Source organism: Natator depressus, chromosome 2 (genome assembly GCF_965152275.1).
Source record: "Natator depressus isolate rNatDep1 chromosome 2, rNatDep2.hap1, whole genome shotgun sequence".
Taxonomy (NCBI): domain Eukaryota; kingdom Metazoa; phylum Chordata; order Testudines; family Cheloniidae; genus Natator; species Natator depressus.
In genome coordinates, this window is record NC_134235.1 from 150838648 (window position 1) to 150857599 (window position 18952).

At 41.1% G+C, this 18952-nt stretch overlaps 1 protein-coding gene across 3 annotated transcripts in view; it reads left to right on the top strand.

The window, feature by feature from the left end:
* Positions 1-18952, top strand: part of TEX10 (testis expressed 10) — a 124970-nt gene that overhangs the window by 43884 nt on the left and 62134 nt on the right. For all 3 annotated transcript variants that reach the window (XM_074945126.1, XM_074945127.1, XM_074945125.1), the window contains exon 9: positions 3584-3761. In XM_074945126.1, the coding sequence (XP_074801227.1) occupies positions 3584-3761 (178 nt within the window). The remainder of the gene's footprint in view (positions 1-3583; positions 3762-18952) is intronic.

The following is an 18952-nucleotide window of genomic DNA, read 5'->3' on the forward strand; positions in this document are numbered from 1 at the left end:
GTTTACAAAAGTGGATTTTTTTTGTTACATAACTACACTCAAAAACAAAACAATGTAAAACTTTAGAGCCTACAAGTCCACTTAGTCCTACTTCGTGTTCAGCCAGTTGCTAAGACAAACAAGTTTGTTTGCATTTATGGGAGGTAATGCCGCCCACTTCTAATTTAAAGTGTCACCTGAAAGTGAGAACAGGAGTTTGCATAGCACTTTCGTAGCTGGCATTGCAAGGTATTTACGTGCCAGATGTGCTAAAATTTGTATGCCCCTTCATGCTTCGGCCACCATTCCAGAGGACATGCTTCCATGCTGTTGAAGGTCATTAAAAAAAATAATGCATTAATTACATTTGTGACTGAACTCCTTGGGGGAGAATTGTAAGTCTGCTCTGTTTACCTGTATTCTGCCATATATTTCATGTTATAGCAATCTGGGATGAAGACCCAGCACATTGTTCTTTTTAAGAACGCTTTCTCTGCAGATTTGACAAAACACTAAGAAGGTTTCTAAAGATAGCTACAGCACTTGACCCAAGGTTTAAGAATCTGAAGGGCCCTCCAATATCTGAGAGGGACGAGGTGTGACACATGCTTTCAGAAGTCTTAAAACAGCAACACTCCGATGTGGAAACTACAGAACCTGAACCACCAAAAAAAAAAAAAAAAATCGACCTTCTGCTGGTGGCATCTGACTCAAATGATGAAAATGAACATGTGTCAGTCCGCACTGCTTTGGATCATTATTGAGCAGAACCTGTCACTGGCATGGAAGCACGTCCTCTGGAACGGTGGTTGAAGCATGAAGGGACATAGGAATCTTTAGCGCATCTGGCACGTAAATATCTTGCAACACTGGCTACAACAGTACCATGCGAACGCCTGTTCTCATTTTCAGGTGATATTGTAAACAAGAAGCATGCAGCATTATCTCCTGTAAATGTAAACAAACATGTTTGTCTGAGTGATTGGCTGAACAAGAAGTAGGACTGAGTGGACTTGTAGGCTCTAAAGTTTTACATTGTTTTATTTTTGAATGCAGTTTTTTTTTGTACATAATTTTACATTTGTAAGTTCAACTTTCATGATAAAGAGATTGCACTACAGTATTTGTGTGAATTGAATTGAAAAATAGTATTTTGGTTTTTACAGTGCAAATATTTGTAATAAATATAAAGTGAGCACTGTACACTTTGTATTCTGTGTTGTAATTGAAATATATTTGAAAATGTAGAAGACATCCAAAAATATTTAGAAAAATGGTATTCTATTATTAACAGTGGCAAAGAGTCCTGTGGCACCTTATAGACTAACAGATGTATTGGAGCATAAGCTTTCGTGGGTGAATAATCACTTCGTCAGATGCATGTAGTGGAAATTTCCAGAGGCAGGTATAACTATGCAAGCAAGGATCAGGCTAGGGATAACGAGGTTAGTTTAATCAGGGAGGATGAGGCCCTCTTCTAGCAGTTGAGGTGTGAACACCAAGGGAGGAGAAACTGCTTTTGTAGTTGGCTAGTCATTCACAGTCTTTGTTTAATCCTGAGCTGATGGTGTCAAATTTGCAAATGAACTGAAGCTCAGCAGTTTCTATTTGAAGTCTGGTCCTGAAGATTTTTTGCTGCAGGATGGCTACCTTTAAATCTGCTATTGTGTGTCCAGGGAGATTGAAGTGTTCTCCAACAGGTTTTTGTATATTGCCATTCCTAGTATCTGATATTATTAACAGTGTGTTTAATTGCGCGGATAATTTTTTTAGTCACACGATTAAGTTTTTTAGTCTCTTGACAGCCCTCATTCCTAGAGGTGTTATACTTTGGATAAGACTTTTATAGAACGGTATTTGTTGCAAGAGTGGGGAAGTTAGCCCTTCTATATTGGCCAAATTCCAGTTTGGGTAATTATATTCTTCTTACGCAGATTTTCCCTGAAATTTCAAGAAATTACGTTCTTCCCTGCTTTGCTTGGATGCAGTATTTTTCTTCTCTTAGACTCATAGACATTAAGGTCAGAGGGGACCATTATGATCTAGTCTGACCTCCTGCACAATGCAGGCCACAGAATCTCACCCACCCACTTCTGCAGTAAACCTCTCACCAATGTCTGAGCTATTGAAGTCCTCAAATCATGGTTTAAAGACTTTAAGATGCAAAATGTCGTGTACTAAAATGAGTAATCTTTGGGTCAGGGATCATCTTTTCATTATATTTGTACAGTGCAGTTGTTCTCAACTTGCGGCTCAATCAGCACATGGCTGCGGCGCATGTGACATTCTCAGGTCCATACAGGTAGTATTGGATGAAGCCCACAAGCCCACCATGGTAAATAAGTTGAGAACCACTGATACAGTACTTAGCATACTTAGGCCCCCTGGTTCATGACTGGGGCTACTAGTTGCTACTGCAATATGAATAATAAGTGTTGCTATATGCTGTTAAACAGCTCCTCTGTTCCATCCCAGGCTGCATTTTGCTTGTGGGTGAAAGGAATTCCTGTGTTTTTTATATAAAAGTTGGTTAAATATTTTGAGGTCTATCAGGATGAAACGCCCTATATAAAGTATTTTTGTTACTGTTGTTTTAATAATAATTTCTCTGTCTATTCCATTATTCTGCAGCATTGGAATTTCCTGAAGAAAGTATTTCTTACTGCAGTGTTGCCAATTCTCGAGTTTTTATCCTGAGTCTTGCAATATTTACTGTTTTTTCGTAAAGCCCCAACTCTTAGTCAAGTGATATTGTAAGAATCTGTTTTTCATTTTAAAATTAAGTTTCTATACTTCACTGTTGCAGAGAAAAGTCTGAAAATGTGACCCAAGCATACACTATACACTCAAGAACCATAAGACATCTAAAAAGAACTCTAAATCTAATATTTTTAAACAATCTCAAGATTTTTAAACCAATCTCTTAATTAATTTTTGGACTGACTCATGATCTTTGAATGCTTGGGCTTAGCAATACTGGAACTGTGAAGAAGTATCTAACCTTTCACTTTCTAAAATAATGGAATCTTTATGTTGTTTCCCTGAGTCTGCAGATAGTCTGGCTGCTTTGTTTATCACTTTTTCTATACATGTGCTTGAATGGGAGTTTTTTTATAGTGGATTACACTTATCCAAACATGGATCATCTAAAAGCAAGTGGTTACCAAAACCCAAATAGAAGGAGCCATACAGAAACGGACATTGAAGCAACAATGAAAATTCATATGGATATTTTACTTAACTGATATTGTAAAATGCTTTGAAGATGAAAAATGTATTGTAAATGCTTGGTATTGTTAATACTTTTAACTTATTATACTTACAGCCACGTAGGAGCCCCAGTGGCCTTCCTGATTTCTTTACCCCTCCTTGCTTTCTCTGCTACTTTGTCCTTACAGACAAACTTCTTGATTGGTTTGCTCTTACATTTGTGAAAACAGTCCCCAGTGGCCATCCATTTACTGTGGGTCCTAGAATTGAAGGGACAAGTTGGGCTTTGGTAGATTAATCAGTCTTCAGTGTCTTATGCAATATTAGGGGGAAAATCTTTTCAAGCATGATAGTGTTTAATTCAGTTTTTTTGTGTACCTTTTTTAAAATTTAGATCCACTAGATGGCACTCTGGTTCTTCTTCCAGCAGAGTCACAGCAACGCTTAGTGCAGCTTGTATACTTTCTACCATGTCTACCAACTGACTTACTTTCTTCTCTAAGTCGCTGCTGCATTATGGGAAGAATGTCTTCGGATCTAGCTGCCACCCTCATTGGGATACTGCATGTGAGGTAAAATGTCCATCTATTTAACTATGCTTTTGGGGTTTTTTTAGCTTAGTATTATTTTTCTTAAATATCAAGTTATTTTATGCAGTGAGTTTTCGTTCACCATGTCATAATTATACTACTAATTTGTAATTGTTTATAAACATTATAGTAATTCAGCAAGTAAGGTCAGATATCACATGACCCTGCAGAGCCAGAAATGGGAACTTGATGGTCTTGTCAAAATCACATTCTCAGTTCTTCTCTTTGATCAAGTCCCTCCACAGGTTCCCCCTTAATTTTTCCAGTCTCTTATCTCTCTGTGTTATGATCTGCCCCCTTTGCTCTGCCAGAGATGGCAGCTTCCATTTTCATTTTGTTCGTTTTCCCAATAGGCACATTAACATGCTCTCATTTACGGTGAAACTCTCAGTAATCAGTGTCGTCATATCCTGCCCTTCTTCAAACTCCTTCTTAAGATGAATGTCTACCTTGGTTGCTGTGGTAAATAGCCTAATGATACTGGCCAGACAGATGGCTTATTAATAATTAATCTCTTGTTAATAATTGCTCCTTGCCTTGGAAGATCCTCAGAAATTCAGCTTGAAAGCCATTGGATGAAATCCTGGGCCAGCTAAAGTCAATAGGAATATTAATGGGGCCATGTATTTCACCCATGATATTTTAAAGTGTATCTTTTTATAAGAAAGGTTCCTTGTAGGTGTGACAAATTTTAGGTAATATTTTTATATTGCCTATGTGTGCCTCAGTTTCCCCTGTAGGCTACATTTTCTCCTGGGTGGAAAATGACTGTTTGCGCTCAGGGCAGGCTCAGAGACATAGGTACTAATGTTGCCTAGTTGTCTGAGCTTGAGTGGGTCATTGGAAAAGGACTGGCTGAGGTGATAATGGCAAATCCAATCACTAGGACACTGAGTCTAGCAATCAAGGACCCAGAGGGAGATGGATTTCCTCATCTTTCAGCAGGAAGCTGAGCAAACATCCTTCAGCTGGAGAACAAAGGACTAGAGAGGGGTGTGTGTCTGGGGTGGGGGAGAAGAGTTGGCTGCTGGAAGGAGCTGGGGCTATCGCTTGGGATCTGACTGAGGAGGTCAGATGGAGAGACAGACAAAGCTTGAACCATGGGGTTCCCTACAGCTTGGCTGGGCTCGGGGCTAACTAGAATGGTCTGTGCTTTAACCTTTAGTTTTCTATGCTAACCTAAGGACTGTCTGTGCTGTGTTCCAGTTGACTAATAAACCCTACTGTTTTGACAATGCTGTTTGAGTGTCACTGCAAATGCTTGGTGAGGTGCACTGATCCCTGAAGAGTGTACAAATCTCTACCAGGAGAGAGTCTCAGTTGGCCTCACTGAACAGAACTTGCAGTGTGACACTGGAGGTCTGGAGCCACAGATGTTTGGCCACAGGAGGTGGTGAGGCCGTGTGGCCTACCTTAAAGGAAGAGTGGGTGTGTGGCACACTGAAGAGTTTCTCCAAGAGACTATTCCGAAACTAGGGGGGGTAGCACCAATGCTGTGGATCTGTAAAGAAGGTATCTTTAAACTTAAATTTTTCTCCCTCTACGGTTCGACGCCAGATAAATAAGCTCTAAGTAGAGGATTGAAAAAGTCACACAATTTTTCAAAACGCTCTAAAACTTAAGAAGTAGTTTTCCAGTAAATTGTGTGGCGCATAACACAGTGCATAATGGTGGGGTGTGGTATAAAAATTTTATTGGCACTAATTTAGGAAAATCTGCATAACTTGTTTATGAATTCACCACTAGTGAATAATGCAACCAATGCACAAAATGATGCCAATAAAAATTGTACATATCATGTTATCATGTGTTAAACTATAAGATTAAGGCCCTGTGTAGTTTGTGGCAAGTTAGAAATAAAATTCTGTGGCAAAGCCCATGGCCATATACTAGAAGTTCAGTGGCAGCCTCAATTTCAATACATCCTTTCAATTTTGAAATAAATGCAAAAATGATTAATGCAATAGGGACAGTTTTCCTTGTGGTGTTTATTTTGATATTAAATAAAATTTACTTTATGCTGTCTCAATTTTTAAGAGTGCGGCAGATTTTTGTATTAAACGCATTACTGCATTCTGGAAGTTGTCAGGAAGCTGGAGATTTTGGCAGCTGGGTAGGGGACAGTTGGTTCTTTTGGCACCTCAGAAGGCGTGGGAGGTAGTTAAGATTTTTGGCACCCAGGAGGTAGTTAAGACTTTTGGCAGTGGAGAAGTAATGCATCTCATCTGCCCTTCCTCTTTGCAGGCAGAGGCAAAGAGTGATTTTGAATTTGTGGGGGTGGGGGCCATAAGGGGCGGGCTTTGAACTCCTAGTCTTCTACCCTAGTGATCCGTGACAGCAATCAACTTGACCCACTGCTCTCCACTCCAGTTTTTCCTACTTCAAACAGCAATTATGAATAAGAACATTAAATAGGATATTTCTGCTTAAAAGGACTAGCAGTGAGCAAGTTAACAAAATTGCCATTTAAATTGTTGTTAGTATGTTGGAATCAACACCCCACTGATGTGACTGTGACTATGCACATCTTGTTGTTTCAGTCTGTCTGTGGACTCGGGGCCTTGTCTACAACTAGATTTTTTTTTTTAATTAGAATTTCTGATAGTTGCTACTACCAGTAGAGCTCCATGGATGGTAGCAGCAGTGAGAAATCTGCTGTTGACAGACATTTTACCAGTTCGTTGCATAGATCTACTCTGAATAGAGTTAGACAAGATGGTGGTTAAAATATCAGCATCCGGACTACCCCAGCAATCTCACCCTTGCTGGGGAGTTTTAAGAGAAAAAAAAAAAAAAAAAAAAGGAATGCCGATTGGGTAGAGGCAGCCAGAAATAAAACACTGCACTAGTTTACAGTCAGGCCCCATTGAGATGAGTAGCTTACCAAGATTTGAAAATAATTGGGCACTTATGAATAATGAGAACATTCAAAGTTACAGTAATAGAGATTTAATAATTTTTTTTTTAGAAGGCATATGAACTCCTGTTTCAGGGCATAAACCAACCTCTAATGGACCGAGGGGCTTGTCTACATGGGAAGTTACACTGGTAAAAGGGTAAAGTATGAATTAAACCAGTGTAACTGCCTGTGGGGGCACTCTTATTCCAGAATAAGAATGCCTTTTCTCGGTTTAGTTAATACTTCAGAAGCAGTTTAAACTGAACTGGAAAAAGACACTAATTGCAGAATGAGTGTCCACAGGGAGTTATACCAATATAACTATGGCGGCTTAAGTATACCAGTATGATCATATCTGTATAACATCTTGTGCAGACTAGCCCTAAGAAACTTGTCTTGTGGGCAGGTTACTCTATAATTGCCTGTTGCAGCGTTTCTGGCACTTTCCTTTGAAGCATTTGGTGTTGTCCGCTCTTAGAAACAGGATAGTATTCTAGGCGAACCATTGTTTTGATCTAATAAGGCAATTCCTACATTCCCATCTACATAAGGAAAAATCATGGCTGAAAACTGATATCTGCAATAGTTGTTCCTTCTAGAACCATTTTTGAAAATCACGCAACTGCTGTTGTCGATTGAAACAAGCCATTTTCAATGTTGCAACAGAAAACGTGACTGAGAGAAAATTAAAATGTTCTTGTCCCTATGTATGTTACCAATTTAAACCTTTTTCAGTGTCTGTTCTGAAAGGCCCATTGCTGACCTCTGTTTTCATCAGTCAGTTTCCTAATATATATGTATGGTGGGCCTTTGTATTTGGAAAATCAGAGGTCAAGAATTATAACATTCATAAACCAGTCGTAGAACACTTCAATCTCTCTGGTCACGCGATTACAGACATGAAAGTTGCGATATTACAACAGAAAAACTTCAAAACCAGACTCCAGTGAGAGAGTGTTGAATTGGAATTCATTTGCAAATTGGATACAAGTAACTTAGGCTTGAATAGAGACTGGGAGTGGCTAAGTCATTATGCAAGGTAACCTATTTCCCCTTGTTTTTTCCTTAACCCCCCCCCACCCCCCCGACGTTCTTGTTAAACCCTGGATTTGTGCTGGAAATGGCCCAACTTGATTATCGTACACATTGTAAGGAGAGTGATCACTTTAGATAAGCTATTACCAGCAGGAGAGTGGGGTGTGGGGGGAAAGAAAACCTTTTGTAGTGGTAAACACCCATTTTTTCATGGTTTGTGTGTATAAAAAGATCTTCTGTACTTTCCACAGTATGCATCCGATGAAGTGAGCTGTAGCTCACGAAAGCTCATGCTCAAATAAATTGGTTAGTCTCTAAGCTGCCACAAGTACTCCTTGTATTTGGAAAGTTTTCTTTCACAATCAAAAGGGCTAAAAGTGCAAGTTTAAACATTCCAAAACTTTAAAACAGACTGCTGCACAGTTTGGTAACAAGAACTTGGTTCTGCTGCGTATTCTGTAGCCACAGAATTCTGGAATACGTGTGTTTTGCCTATACAAGTTTATATAAATCAATCCCTCCAGATTCTTCAATATGCGGTAACTGTTGGATTGCCTCTAGATGGCACTGTTTTACTTCTATTCAGATTGTTTTGTGGAGAATACTTTTTCATGTACAAGTTTCTCTTAGTCCAAACCACCTGCCTGTCTGTCAGATACTTCAAATAGATCCTATTCAGCAGCACCGTTGACTCGTCATTATATTTGATAATTGTTTTTCCTGTCTTAAAAGGGTCTTTCCTTTTAGTTATCCCTACACTGAAAACCACGTTACCTGTATATGTGAGTATATTTGTGTGTATATTCCCAGAAACACACGGGTGTATATTCTCAGATAAAGCCTATATTAAATTGGCGTTAATATTGAAAGTAAATATTCTGGGTAAAAATTTAGGGTATTACGCTGTCAGAAACAGGATACTTTTCTAGACAGACTACTAATTTAGGGTAAAAATATTACAGGGACGTTGTAATTATCCCCAAAATAAGCATTATAAACCCAGGAATTTAAGAGGTGTATATATATTAAACTTTTAAAAATCAAATAGGTTATGGTATGCAAATCCACAGTTAAGGCACCCAAACAGCCTTACCTCAGCACCAGAGTGACAGAGTACACACAAAATTATAATTAATGTACATTAGTGTTTGTGATCTACTGTTAATTGGAACTGATTTTTAAAGACATTAGAAAGTTTCAATTTTTTCCCCCCCTCATAGAGTCAACCTGCCTTTCTGGAAAATAGTAGTTCCCCAGTGCTGTTAGGTGTTAGAAAGGAGCAGCATGTGGAACAAATGGATGGACTGCTTTACTAAGGGCAGCCTGGCCTCAGTCCCACTCAGAACAATGAAAGATGGTAGAGCGTGTTTGAGTTTCTCTGAAGGAGAACATTATTTCACCTTTGATAGAAAAACTTTTATTTAAGAAACGTAATAGATAAAATTCCCATTGTTCCTAAAAAATTTTTTTTTCTGAATCTACTGATTGCACCAAATCTACAAGATCCAGCTCTCTGCTAGTTTTTGTGTAAATTGATAATGCCTGGACTGAGATCATTTGACACAAAAAATTTACATTGTGCTTAATTTCTTACAATTAATTTTAAATAGATTCTTTAACTCCCAAATTAATGGGTTTACTTATAAATTCTCAGAACATTAATTCAGAAGAGCAAATGCTGTAATTTTGGGGAGAGTATGCTATATTCTTCGCACATAACAAAGTGGTTGAATCCCTGCTTTAAGTTCAAATCTCAACTGAACCTTAACTATGGAACTGTACTGGCAACTCCAGCAAATGGATATATATATATAGGTGGGGAGAAATTCTCTCCAGGGATGGGAGAAATATATTAGCTGAACCTCTGATAATAGAGTAAGGCTTTAAAGCCAACAGTAGAAACAGCTGTAATTAGATTTGGAAAGTATTTTCCATTGTAACCTCTCTGCCTCAGTTTCCTCATTTTTAAAATGGGGATAATACTTTTTCTACTTCACATGGGTCAGCTGTTTGGCGGCGCTTAGGACTTTCAGGGGGAGGGGAAGGAGCAGGGATGCAGCATGCTCCGGAGAGGAGGTGGAGTGGGGGTGGGAAGAGGTGGGACTGGAGTGGAGCACGGATGGGAAGAGGTGGGCCTGGAGCATCCCTCAGCAAAGTCGGTGCCTGTTCTTCTCCAGGTAAGCTGCCACTGCTGCTGCGAAGGTGCTTCCAGCGTCCTTGCCTGCAGCGGGCTGTGTCTGTGTGGGGTAAGCCAGGGCACTTCCCAACCACAGTACAGTACAGTATATAATGCCTTTTGTCTTCCCCCCCAAAATTTCCTTGGAACCTAACCCCCCGCATTTACATTAAATCTTATGGGAAAATTGGATTTGTTTAACATCGTTTCACTTAAAGTTGCATTTTTCAGGAACATAACTACACTGTTAAGTGAGGAGTTCATGTATATAAGCAGTTTCTTTTTGTGTTCAAACAGCCTTTGCAACCACAAAGAAAATTAGTAGCAGGTGAAAGCTTACTTTTAACAATGCTGAGGCCAAACTGTTGTTTCATTTAAAGTAGGAATATTTTTTTCTCCAAATCCCCTTTAATTCCTCTAGATATTAGTTGCAGTTTGCCGTACCTACACTTCCAAAATACCTGATCCTCTAAAAGAGTTGATTAAAAATAAAAAAAATTCTAGCCCTTTACCTGTATATTGCAGCCTATGGGGGCGGAAGCACCATCTTTCCCTCAATATTTATGATCAGGGCTTGAAAAACTTACCAGACCCATATTAGTTGAATACCTACATATGAGGACAAGGGGCAAGGCAAGAGCAGTGTTCAAGGATGGCATCCTGTTTAGAGTTCCAGCATTTTCTAATGCCACCTCCATGACCTCCCTTTACTCCTTTCCTTTCCTCTCCCCCATCCCTCCCATCTGGCGGGAAAGATGTGAGCAGTGTTTATCTGATGTGCTGTCCTAAAGCCACTAGCTGTATGACTTTAAACCAGTTTGGTTAAACTGATGCAAACGGGGATACTCTTACTGAAGTTTAAAGCAGTCCTGTTTTGGTTTGGCCTAAGTCAGTTAGGAATTGGTCTAAGCTAACCTGAAATAAACCACTCTTAAGCCAAAATAAATGTCCACACAGGCATTGACAAAACCAGTTTAAGAGCTTGTCAGCATGGGAAAGTTTTCAGTGTCTCTGTTTTATCTATACAGGTATAACTATCCTGAAAAAGTCCATCCATATGGTTTTGTTCATGCTGGATTAAGCTACTTCCATGTAATAATGCATCCACACAGATCTCTGCTTTTAAAAAATAACTGCACAATATTCTGGGGCAGGTATCCCATGGTGCAGTGTCCTACCACTTAGGTCTTTGCATTATGGGATACCTATTGGAACCCACTGCAGTTCTGGAACTTGGGATCAAACTAAAGAAAAACCCACATGATTCTTCTCCAGTTGTCTTATAATTCATCAGATCTTTTTTTTTTTTTTTTTTTTTTTTTGCGCAACTTTTTGCAAACTTTTGCCAGAATGCTACAATCCTGATAGTCATTTTCTTGTCAGGCTGCTCCATAGGTAGTGGCAGTCAACACAGCCAGATGGTGCTGGTTGACTTGAGGGACATCCACGATGATGTAGAAATACTGCTAGAGGAGGATGAAATCAAGTAGATACTTCCGCATGACATTTTCCTGGAGTGTTTCTCTCGGTGGAGCACTGTTTGTGGGCTTAGCCAACTGGATTCAACTGGTGGAACAGGGTAGTCATGTACAACTGGGATAACCTGTAGTGGCTGCAGAATTTCAGGTTACTTTCCTAGAGATCTGACTAGAGCTCACCCCAAAGTGGTGGAACACCCACGTGAGAATTCCCCTCAGATGGTGGAGAGCGTGTGTCATCACCATATGGAAGCTTGCCAATCCCAATTGCTGCTAGTTAGTAGGTAACCAATTTGGTGTATTAGTAGAGAAACTGTGTCAGGGCTGTCAAGTATCGGGGGTAGCCGTGTTAGTCTGTATCCACAAAAGCAACAAGGAGTCTTGGTGGCACCTTAAAGACTAACAGTTTTATTTGGGCATAAGCTTTCTTGTGTAAAACAAGTGGTGTTTTACCCATGAAAGCTTATGCCCAAATAAGTCTGTTAGTCTTTAAGGTGCCACCAGACTACTTGCTGTTTTTGTCAGGGCTGTTGTCATGGGGGAGTGTGCTGCAGACCTGGGTCAGACTCAGAAAGCTTGGCAATACATGGGAGATTATTGATCGATTTGCATGGTTGGGGTTTCCAAATTGTAGTGGGGTCACTGTTGGGACCCAGATAGCTATTCTTTGCCTCCTAAACTAGCTTCAGAATTCATCAACAGAAAGGGTGTTTCTTCATCAAGCTGCAAGGCCAGGTTGACCGCTGTGGAAAAATTCATCAATATTAGTATGGGGGTAGTCTGGAAAGGTCCATGATGCCAGGTTATTTAGAAATTCATGTCTGTTTTATGCAATGGGAAAAAATTATTTTGCTCCCAAGATGACTAAGCACACTAATGATGGTGTGATTCCTCCTGTCATTTTGGGAAACACAGCTTATTTTCTGCTTCCCTAGTTTATGAAATTTTTTAGAGTATACTTCAATAGGAGAAAGAAGCTGTTTAGTTAAACACTGTGTAGTTGCAGAATGATGGTGGAGTGCAAATTTGGAAGACTAAAGGGGAGGTGGAGGTGTCTCATGACAAAGTTGCAGGCTTCTGAGCAATATCTCCCTTGTCTGATAGGTGCTGGCTGACTTAGATAATCCAGTGCAACTTTCTTCTGTGGATAAGCCCTAACTACCCTTGACTAAACTAGTAGCAGAATTTGCATCCCTAATTATGTTAAATTATATGCAAGCACAAATGGCCTACACCCTATGTCCTAAAACCATTTATCTTAGTTCTTTCCTTTAATGCATAAACTTCACCTGTGTACCTGTTCCACTGAAAATGTAATTGTGAGCAGTTACCATATGTGTCCATTTGCACATTTTGTATGTGCCTTTCAGATGCATATGTTTGAAAGGTAGCCTATAATGCCTCAACTACAGGGCTTATTGAAAGATTTGACAATATTTGTGAAGAATATGTCCAAGAGTTCTATATGTAGCGTGTGTGCCTCAGCAAATGCTGTGTGTCTGCCTCAGCACCTCTTTCATGCATGTCTTAAACAGTACTATTTCTGCTGTTTTCTCTCTTTAATTTGTGGGTTATTTTGAAAGAAATGAGGTAGTTTTCATATTTCTTAGAGTCAGTTTTTGGAGAGTAAAAGTTTGTCACCAAAAGTAAAGATGATGGTGGGAGAGGTAAGGGATTTCGAAGTGCAAATGAATATTTTTGAATTGCTACATTTCCTGTCAGTAAATCTGAGCTCTGGCTGCCTGGAAGAGGGTAAGAGAGTGTACTGCAGAGTTGAGACCCCAACCTCCTCCCATTTAAGCTAGGGATTTGTTATCTCAAGCACCTTGTGTGTTGCAGCTGCCACAGTATCACATGGAAAGAGTTGTTTCAGAAATAGCTAAGACCCAGGTAGGGCTTTAAAATCAACACCTTAAACTTCACTCAGAAATCATTTGATAGTGAGCGTAGATCACAGACCATGAATATAATGGACTCCTTTTGGGATATAGCCACATTCTGCACTAACTGCAGTTTCCCAGTGGTTTTGAGATACAGTCCTATAGCGTATATTCCAATAATGCAAAGTGGAGATTATAAAGGCATGGATAAAAGTAGCAAGGGCTGCATCTGAAAGAAAAGGTCACAACTTTCTTGCCAAATACAAGTGAGAAAAGAGACTTTTGACAACTGCTGCTACCTGGAAAATCCGTGACATGAATAGCAAAAGAAGCAGTGAGCTTAAGTTAATAAGATTCAACTTTGATTTTTAATAACAATCGGTCTGTTGAACTGGTTGCCTAATGATACAGTTACAACATGCTCAATAGAGAGATTCTCATTGAGATTAGATAAAATTATGGAAATTATAGTGTACAGTTTATCATAGTTAATTTAGGGTTTGGGCTAGATGATTGAAGAGGTCCCGCTCATCAACAGTTCTGTAACAGTTAGATTCCTATCTTTGATAAAACGAATTTATTCAAAAAATGGAAACTAAAACTTAAATTTAACTATATCTCCTCCCCCATGTATTGGAGAGTACAAAAGGCATGTTTTAAGAGTTAAATATTTCTAACTTTTAAATTATGAGCAGTATTTAAATATATTTTTAGAAATACACATATAGTTTTCAGTTTGTGAAAGTATTAATATATTTCACTACAATTTGTGTGCAAGATAGTTTGCTATTTTCCCCTGTTTGTAATGCATCTACATTTATTCATTGAAATTGAGGTTTCTCTTTATATTGAACATTTTGATCCCATTTCCTAATCACCTCCATGAACCTCAAAAAGTAATAGTTTTAACTAGATACTTGAATCCTATGGAAAGGGTGACCATATTAGTCTTGTATTTAATTTATAGATTAGCTTCACACAGCATATATTAGTATCATAATATTTGGCTATACTAATACTTTGGGCTTCTGTAGAACCTTTAGAATCATCTGAAGCTCTCAAAGCATTCCCATACAATTAATTAAACTTCACATACTTCTGGCAAATAGAATCATAGAAGATTAGGGTTGGAAGAGACCTCAGGAGGTTATCTAGTCCAACCCCGTGCTCAAAGCAGGACCAACATCAACTAAATCATCCCAGGCAGGGCTTTGTCAAGCTGGGCCTTAAAAACCTCTAAGGATGGAGATTCCACCACCTCCCTAGATAAAGCATTCCAGTGCTTCACCACCCTCCTAGTGAAATAGTTTTTCTAATTTCCAACCTAGACCTCTCTCACTGCAACTTGAGACCATTGCTGCTTGTTCTGTCATCTGCCACCACTGAGAACAGCCTAGACCCATCCTCAGATAAGTCATCTGTTGTACAGATGAGCGAACTGAGGCACAGAGAGGGTAAATGAATGACTTGAAGTCTCACAGTAAATGGAGAGCCAGGCATAGAACCTAAATCTCCTGGCTCTTAGACCATGTTCTGTGCATTTGATTATTGAAGTTGTAAAGTCAAGCAATGTTGTTTTAACAGGTTTTTGTATGTAATTATCAAAAGTTAGGAAATGTCAGAACAAAGGTTGCTTGTGCAACTTTAGTGTGGCTCTCTTGTGCATATGTATTATGATACAGTCTTTAATTATATAATCACATATTATTTTTTCCATGAGACTTGTGTTCGTTGAGATGGAGTAAAGAGGCCCAAAGAGTCAAAAGTGTTAACATAATCCTGTCACTGTCCAACATTAAACAGTTTTAAACAAGATTTAGGGTTTGTTGTACAGACTTCAGCCTGCTTAGTGCCATGGCAACCACACCATTTAAAATCTCTTTAACCTTTTATTAAGGCTGCAGGAAAAGAAGGAAGAAACAGTTAAAGCATTTGAAATGTAAAATATTAAGTAAAGCTTTCATATTAACAACATTCCTTTTTCCCTTTTGCTGAAGAGAGACTTTAGAAAGAAGCAGGCCAGTCTTGTAGATGGTATTAAAGATGGTAATTACTGTCCTTTTGGGGGAAAAGATGGGCTGGAGCTGTTGTTATTGGTGGTGGTGTTTAAATCCAATCCCATTTCCTAAGAAGGCAAAACAAAACAAAAAGGGAGAGAAAAGAATAGCAAACAGAGAAAATGCAGCTTCTGTCTCTGGTGTTGAGTCTCCCTTGCCACCTCATTGTTGGAAAAACACTCGCACAGCATGCTGTCTTATCTGCCGCTTTGAGACCTGGCAACTTGTACCAGCATTGGACTATTAAGGTTATTGCTTTGAGCTGCTTCTTTCTGGTCACCAGGCTCACAACAATGTTGCAGAATATACAATCTTGGTTGGCTAAGTCAGATTCTTATTAGACAGAATGAATAAAGGAGAGAGATAAGAAAGAAACAGTGATAGGGAAGAAAAAGGACATGAGAGGGTAGGGTTGACGAGAGAGAGTCTCAGATCCCAGGTGGTGGTTGGGATTCAGCCACTGATGGTAGAAGTTACCATGTTATGTGGGGCCCTCTTTCAGGCCTGGTCTAGTTGGGAAGTCTCTCAGGATCAGGATGAAGAAGGCCTGGGGTTCCAGGGTGTGGAAGCCACGGTAATGAAGCTCACTCCAATAGCCAGTTTTTCTCCCCAAGATCTCTTTGTTTAAGGACCCCAAAGGGAAGTGATGCATGGAATAGTCCATCCTCTTATTATTTTGTCCATCAGTGAGGCCTTATTTGACACCCCAAATTTGGTTCACCCATTTTGGTTTTACAGTATTCTTGTTTACTAGACAAGATCTTAACACAGTCCTTGTTCTATCACTAGACCTTTTTGTTTGGACTAATTCAGTCTTTCTCTCTTGCTTTTGAACCTCTTCCCATCAGCATTTGTTTTAGGTTTTTGTGGCATTTTATAAATTTTCCTTCACTTTTTACAGTCGAACTCACAAATGAGATAAAGTTGTAAACCCAATGATTACAACAGATTCCTCCCTCTTTCACTGTGCTGGATGGACCTGATCTTATGATGACTAAGGATTGTATTGTGAAAGAAAAGAAACTATTGTTGATGGGACCCCTTCCTCATTTGTTGCAGAAGTTGGAAGCTGTATAGTGAATGAGGGAGGGGATTGCAGGGACAGAAAGGTTTGTCTCATAGTGGCAGTAAGATGAAACTGGTATGTGTCTGTGGTGGGGCGGTGCCACCCCCCCCCATGCCAGGTTGGGCTACAACAGGCCAGAGCGGCTGCACAAGGCGGCAGCCAATCAGGAAGGGCCTGTTAGAGAGCCAATCAGGGCCAGTATTACAGCCAGCCAATCAGGGCTAGGCTAGGCCCTATATAAAGGCTGCCCAGGAAGGGAGCAGGCAGCGTCTCTCAGACCTGCAAGGGAGAAGGTCTGTCACCTGAGTGAAGGAGACCAGCACCCAGGATAGCGCAGTGCTGGGCAGGCTTGGGGGAGCTGAGGAGAGCTCCAGCCCAATACCCGCCAGGCTGCAGGCCCTGATAGAAGGGCCCACAAGGTGCAAGCTGGCCGAAGGGGAAGTGGCCCAGGGAGGAGAGGTGAACAAGGGGAGCGAAGGAGGGCAGGAAGGCTGCTGCCAGAGGGTCCCTGGGCCGGGACCCAGAATAGAGGGCGGGCCTGGGTTCCCCGCTTCCCCCTTGTACTACACCCGGCCGTTAGGAGTGGCCATAGCGGACTGCACCCGACCCCTGATAGAAGTTAGACTTTGGGGATGTGGTTGGCCACTGCGGCTGGGGTGAAGAGAAAAGACTGCTGTTAACCACCCCCCCCACCCCCCCGAAGGGGGTGAGTGTGGACTTGGGGGCACTGCCGGAGGCAGTGTCCCGAAGAGGACGTCACGGAGCAAGGAGCAACGCGGGTCCAGATGCCAGCTGGACAAGAGACGGACGGGACACCACCGACAGACGGTGCTCAGAACTGAGCTAATTCCCAGAGTGTATAACAGGAGGCACTGCGGTGGTGAGTCCCGACACCGTCACAGTGTCTGACCTGCTATTTCCTAGCTCAGGCTAAATTCTGCAAAATCTACAGAACTACTTGTGATCTCTTATTTTTGACCTCTGTGATTTTATCCCCCCTTTATATGCTCCCTCTGTAGGGCTCTTCAAAACAGTGGACTTAAAACCTGTGGGCTTCAAGCCCTGTCTGTCCTGTGATGCACTAATCCCCCTGAAGGATGGTCAGAGTAGGCGTCTGATCTGCCTGAGGGAATTGCACATTCCAGACAGATGTTTGGTATGCTTGTCCTTCTCCATAAGTATGAACAAGTCACACACGCACACGAATTGTACTAGTGGACAAGCCAAAATTGTTCTGTGTCCTGTCAAGCAGGCAGGTGATACCTAAGTCTGATTCAGAGAAATTAGCAATGACTAAAGATCTGGCGTCAACACCCCAGCACCTGACCTGACCTCCACATTGATGTCAAAGTCAGCATCACCATTACTTCCAGTGTTGAAGTCAGGCCCTGAAATGGGCTCTCTGAGACCAAGGCAGGAGTTCAGTGCCTTCCCGTAAGGACTGATACGGCAAGGCCTCTGGAGGGAAATCCTTCAAGCCCTGCACAGCATCATGGACTGGAGAGAAGGAGCAGCCTGCAACTCTGGACTCAACCAGCGCAGCTCTGGCTCTGTTGTCACACCTCTCAGCATTGATCCTGGCCTCGGTGGTTGAGAGTAGGAAGAACCAGGGTACCTTACCCATCGGCACAACCTCTAGAGGTCTACTCCTCACCGTCATGGAAAAGAGTCCTCCCTGTCATTGAATAAAGAACTGTCCTCCCTGAGGTCTGCCATTGTCTTCACCAGGAGACATATGGGCTTCCACTGCAGGAAGGGCTTCTGATTTTTGGTTTTGGTCTTTTCTATTTTTGACTTCCAATAAAACACCCCCAGGGTGTAAAAAAGGAGGAAATTGGTGTTTATCCAATAAATCTTTCCCTCCCTGACACCCTCTGTCCTTGCCCATCTAGTCTCAATTTTCTGTGCTTCCCCCGACTCCGAGTTCCAGTCTCTTTGCCTATCCAGGACTGGCTCTGAGGTCCCTTTGTCTCCCAGGCTCCTTGTCCCTGTCTATGCTCCCCAGGTACAGCTCTTGTCTCCTCTGCATGCAATTCAGGCAGCTTCCCTCTCCAAGCTACTTGGGAATCAGCAAAGGGTGCATTGAAACTAAAAGAGAGACTGGCTCCCTGTTCACCGTTCTGGTACCTGCATCAGGGCCCAGCATGGGTTAGAACTGTCCAATGCTGTAATTGCACAGAAACCCTGAAGCCCTGGGATGGAGTATGCTTTGGGCAGGCAGAATGTTTGGGGAATTAAGGTACAAAGATTCTAGCATCTCTTTACTGAGCATGTGTGAACTGCAGTTTTCTCAAAGGCTTATAACTTGGCCAAATTTGGGTGGATTTTCATGGTGGCAGGAAAAGTCATATCCCTGACAAATAGGCCACCCCTTGCCAAGTTTCAAGTTTCTGCCCCAAGTCTTGGGGGGTGCTAGAGCTTCTCAAAGAACAGGTCACCAGAAGTTAACATGGGCAAAACAACATGTGTTCCCCCGAACCTCATTCTTGTAGATGGCTGAACCATTTTGGCTAAGGCAGACACTCAGCTTGGGAAATTTCAACCCAAATAATTAGTTTGACAAAGTTATAAGCAACTGAAAA